General features: G+C 21.6%; 2 protein-coding genes across 2 annotated transcripts, besides 12 other annotated features; both read right to left on the bottom strand.

Moving 5' to 3' along the window:
- Positions 1-28: part of a sequence feature (AT_rich) that runs on past the window's edge.
- Positions 29-131: a microsatellite.
- A 299-nt stretch (positions 132-430) lies between these two features.
- Positions 431-748: a repeat region.
- A 28-nt stretch (positions 749-776) lies between these two features.
- Positions 777-861: a repeat region.
- Positions 848-1,257: a repeat region.
- Positions 1,258-1,299: 42 nt separating this feature from the next.
- Positions 1,300-1,364: a repeat region.
- Positions 1,365-1,451: 87 nt separating this feature from the next.
- Positions 1,452-1,582: a microsatellite.
- Positions 1,583-1,651: a microsatellite.
- Positions 1,648-1,759: a microsatellite.
- On the bottom strand, positions 1,674-3,020 carry EDI_107670 (tyrosine protein kinase, putative; the record flags this gene model as incomplete). The annotated part of the gene is made up of 1 exon (XM_001740414.1): positions 1,674-3,020. One exon carries the CDS (start codon positions 3,018-3,020, stop codon positions 1,674-1,676), a length of 1,347 nt encoding a protein of 448 aa, XP_001740466.1.
- Positions 2,692-2,835: a microsatellite.
- Positions 2,947-2,996: a microsatellite.
- Positions 3,021-3,079: 59 nt separating the features above from the next.
- Positions 3,080-3,154: a sequence feature (AT_rich).
- Positions 3,155-3,232: 78 nt separating this feature from the next.
- On the bottom strand, positions 3,233-3,823 carry EDI_107660 (uncharacterized protein; the record flags this gene model as incomplete). Its single annotated transcript, XM_001740413.1, has 1 exon — positions 3,233-3,823. The coding sequence occupies one exon, from the start codon at positions 3,821-3,823 to the stop codon at positions 3,233-3,235; it is 591 nt and encodes a 196-aa protein (XP_001740465.1).
- Between the last annotated feature and the right edge of the window lie 34 nt (positions 3,824-3,857).

Raw genomic sequence — 3,857 nt, 5'->3', positions numbered from 1 at the left:
TAAATTTTAATTCAAATAATCATAATTATCATTTCATTTTACTTTTTACTTAATTATTATTATTTTATTTCATTAATATGTTTTAATTAATGTTTTTATAATTTGATAGTTGTATTTCATTTATTTATTTTCATCATATAACGAACAATATAATAACTAGTTATTAATTTTTATTCATTCTTTTCATTCAATTCTTTTCTATCATTTATTTATTATATTCTTCAATTTCATTATGATTTAAATGTGTTATGTCAGAAACACTACACATTATCATTAAAATGAAATCAAGTGTTAAATAACCAATTAACATCTGATAATAACAATATATTTAGTAATGTATTCAATTCAATATTATAATGATTTGTGTTGATTGTTATTTAATAAGAAATGGTATGATTGAATATTGAAGAATGTTATTTGATTCAAATAGTTGTTGTTTATTATGATGAAATATTATTTATTAATGATAGTTTAAAGTTGAATATGAAATAATATCAATAATTAAATTGATTCCGCTGATAATTGTTGATATTAATAAAAATGAAACACAACCATAATGATATTGATGTATTCTTCTTAAAATAACAATGTGAATAATAACCAAAATCAATAATCATTAATTTTAAATTCAAATTCAAATAACAAATTAAATGAAACATTTCAATTGAAAATAATTGAAAATACTTAAATTCATTAGAAATAAAGAATAATGAATAAACTAATTTATTCAATTCTCAACATGATGAAATATAAGTTATTAATCAAATCATATTTGATTAAATTTCATTCTTTCTTATTATTTAATAAAATAACACAATAAATGTGAGTATTTCAAATGAAATAAAATGAAACCAAATATGAATTACTTATGATTAGGTTTTCACCATATTGAGAAGTGAGCAAACTAGTTTATTCAACACATTTTATTTCTATTCAAATACTGTTTTTCAATCATGGTCGAATAAAAAGTTCCTTATTTAAGTTGTTATTTCATTTATTATTTGAATTTAACGAGTATTAAAACTCTCCACTCTTTATAATTTTATATCTTGTTGAATATATTAATAATACCATCACTATGCTTCATCTCATTTATCATCAAATCACTTAAAGAATCCCTTTTTCTTAATAACACATCATGTACTCATCTCAAACCTATCTTTGATAAATACACTGACCCTAACAAATGATAATATTACTATCATAATAAATAATACTCCATAACGATTATTTATAATAAATATTAATAAACAATAACCAATTATTCTTAGGTGGTGTGATATCTCAAAAAAGACACATATGACCAGACAATACTGAGGATTCACTGATTGGACATATTAGGGTTCCATATGGTTTCTGATGTGTTAGGTTTGAATCTTAATAATTCTAACAAACAAACATATTCAAAAGAAAATAAAATGAATAAATCAAAACAAATTTATTATAATATAATTTATAATTATGTATTCATTCTTGTTATTTATCATATTTTATTCTTTTATTTTTCATTTTGTTTATTATATAGTTATTTTGAATGAATGTATTCTATTTTAATTTATTTATTGTTCATTTCTTTATTTGTAATTAAATGAAATGATAAAATATGTTAATAAAATTAAATTATTTAATAGAATTAAATCAAATATATTAATTCTATTTCTTTTATGTTTGTTTTATTCTTTATTTTCAATTCTTTCTAACATTCTTATGACTTCTTCTATTCTTATTCTTTCTTTCGGTTCTTGTTTCCATGTTTTTTCAATAATTTCTTTAATATCTTCTTCAACTTCTTGTATTATTTTTGGTCGTTTACCTGTTGATATTGTATTTGCTGTATCCCATGGATGTGGATATAATGTTTTAGGAAATGGATCTTCCCATGTGATGATTTGTAACATTGTTATTGAATATGAATATATATCTGATGCCATTTTGTAATGTTCTCGATTTAATACTTCTGGTGCCATGTATTTTGGTGTTCCTATCCCTTTTGTAAATGTCATATTTGTCATCATCATATTAATGTTTCTTGAACTTCCAAAATCTGTTAATTTACAATTAACTCCAATATTATCATCAATTGATACAACAAGAAAATTATCTGGTTTAATATCTCGATGTAGTATTCCATTTGAATGAAGATATGAAATTCCTTTTGCTCCATCTATCATGAATTTAATTCTTATTTTATTAGGTATTTCCGTGTTTGTTCTTTTATTAATTAAATCTTGTATTGATCCATATTTTGCATATTCTGTTATCATACATATTTTATTAGGAATAAATACTGCTCCATAAAAATGAATGATATATTCACTTCTAAATTTATCTAACATCATTACTTCTTTCTCAAATTCTTTCATTTTATCTTCATCTTTATCAATTTGTTTCATTTTCTTAATTGCTACTTGATTTCCTCTAAATTCTCCTATATATACTATTCCAAATGATCCTTCTCCTATTTTATGTTCTTCTTTTATTTCATCGGGATCAAGTCGTGTTGATATTTGTGTTTCTCCTTTAATTGAAATACTTTTAATTATTTCTTCTTGTGTTTTATTAAGTGTTTTACTAATTATCATTATTTGTTCTTTAATTTTAGTAGTACATTTGATTGTAATGAATATTTCAAATTCACATGCGTATCCTCCTTCAATTGTAATAATATTTGGGTTTGTTCTAATTGAATATTTTTCATTTTCTTCTTTACTACTTATTTGTATTTTCTTTTTTTCTTTCTTTTCATTTCCAATACATATTAATTCTCTGATTTCTTTATTTACTTCAATTTCTTCTCCTTCTCCTATTTCTATTTCTTTTTTATTTGTTATTATTCCATCTCCAAGTGATATGAATTTGATATTTGATTGTGAAATTTTAAATATTGTTGTTGTTTTCTCTTGTTCTTTCTTTTCTTTGCGTTTTATAATGTAATTAATCATTATTATAATAATTATAATTATTATAATGATGATAATAAGTATAATGATGATAATTATCATTATCATCCACCATACCATTTCTTTATTACATTTTGTTCCTTCTTCATTGATTCCATACCAAAATGAACATTTTGAACATTTATTATTTTTTGTTTCTTTACATTTATTAATATTTGAATAATGAATACATTCTTTATTTATTATTATATATTCTTCTTCACATTTATTACATTCTTTCTCATTAAAACATGTTATACATTTATTTCCACATTTTGAACATTCTTTATTTATTAAATAATATCCTGTAAACATTCTCTACATCCATATTCTTTATCTATTTCTCCTTTACATCCTTTAATTGTTGTTGTTGATTTACATATTCCTGTTGAACTCATAAAATATCCTTCTCCACATATTATACATTTATCTTTTTGATTACATGTTAAACATTCTTTTTCACATTTTGAACATCCTTTCCCATTTCTATAATATCCTTTATTACATATTCCACATCCACTTCCATCTTGCAATAATTGTAAACATGTTCCATTTAATTCTTCATTTGATTGACATGTTTTATCATTTCTTAAATATTTATCATTAGAACAACTCATACAATATGTAGATGTTCCATAACATGTTTCACATTTATCATCACATTTTAAACATTTCATGTCTTTTGTTAAATAATATCCTTCTTTACATCTTTTACATCCATATGTATTTTGTTCTTCACAATATTCTATTTTTGTATTAATACATTCTCCCTTCAAATTAGGTGAATATGTATTTAAACATTCAACACATTTTCCATTAACATATGATTTATTTAAACAATATGAAATATTATTATTACATTTTCCATTTTGATCTTTTATCATATCTTCTTCACAATGTTTTATTTATACATTTATT

Source organism: Entamoeba dispar, genomic scaffold (assembly GCF_000209125.1).
Source record: "Entamoeba dispar SAW760 scf_1105229462921 genomic scaffold, whole genome shotgun sequence".
NCBI classification, from domain to species: domain Eukaryota; phylum Evosea; order Mastigamoebida; family Endamoebidae; genus Entamoeba; species Entamoeba dispar.
This window is presented reverse-complemented; position numbering and strand designations above follow the sequence as displayed.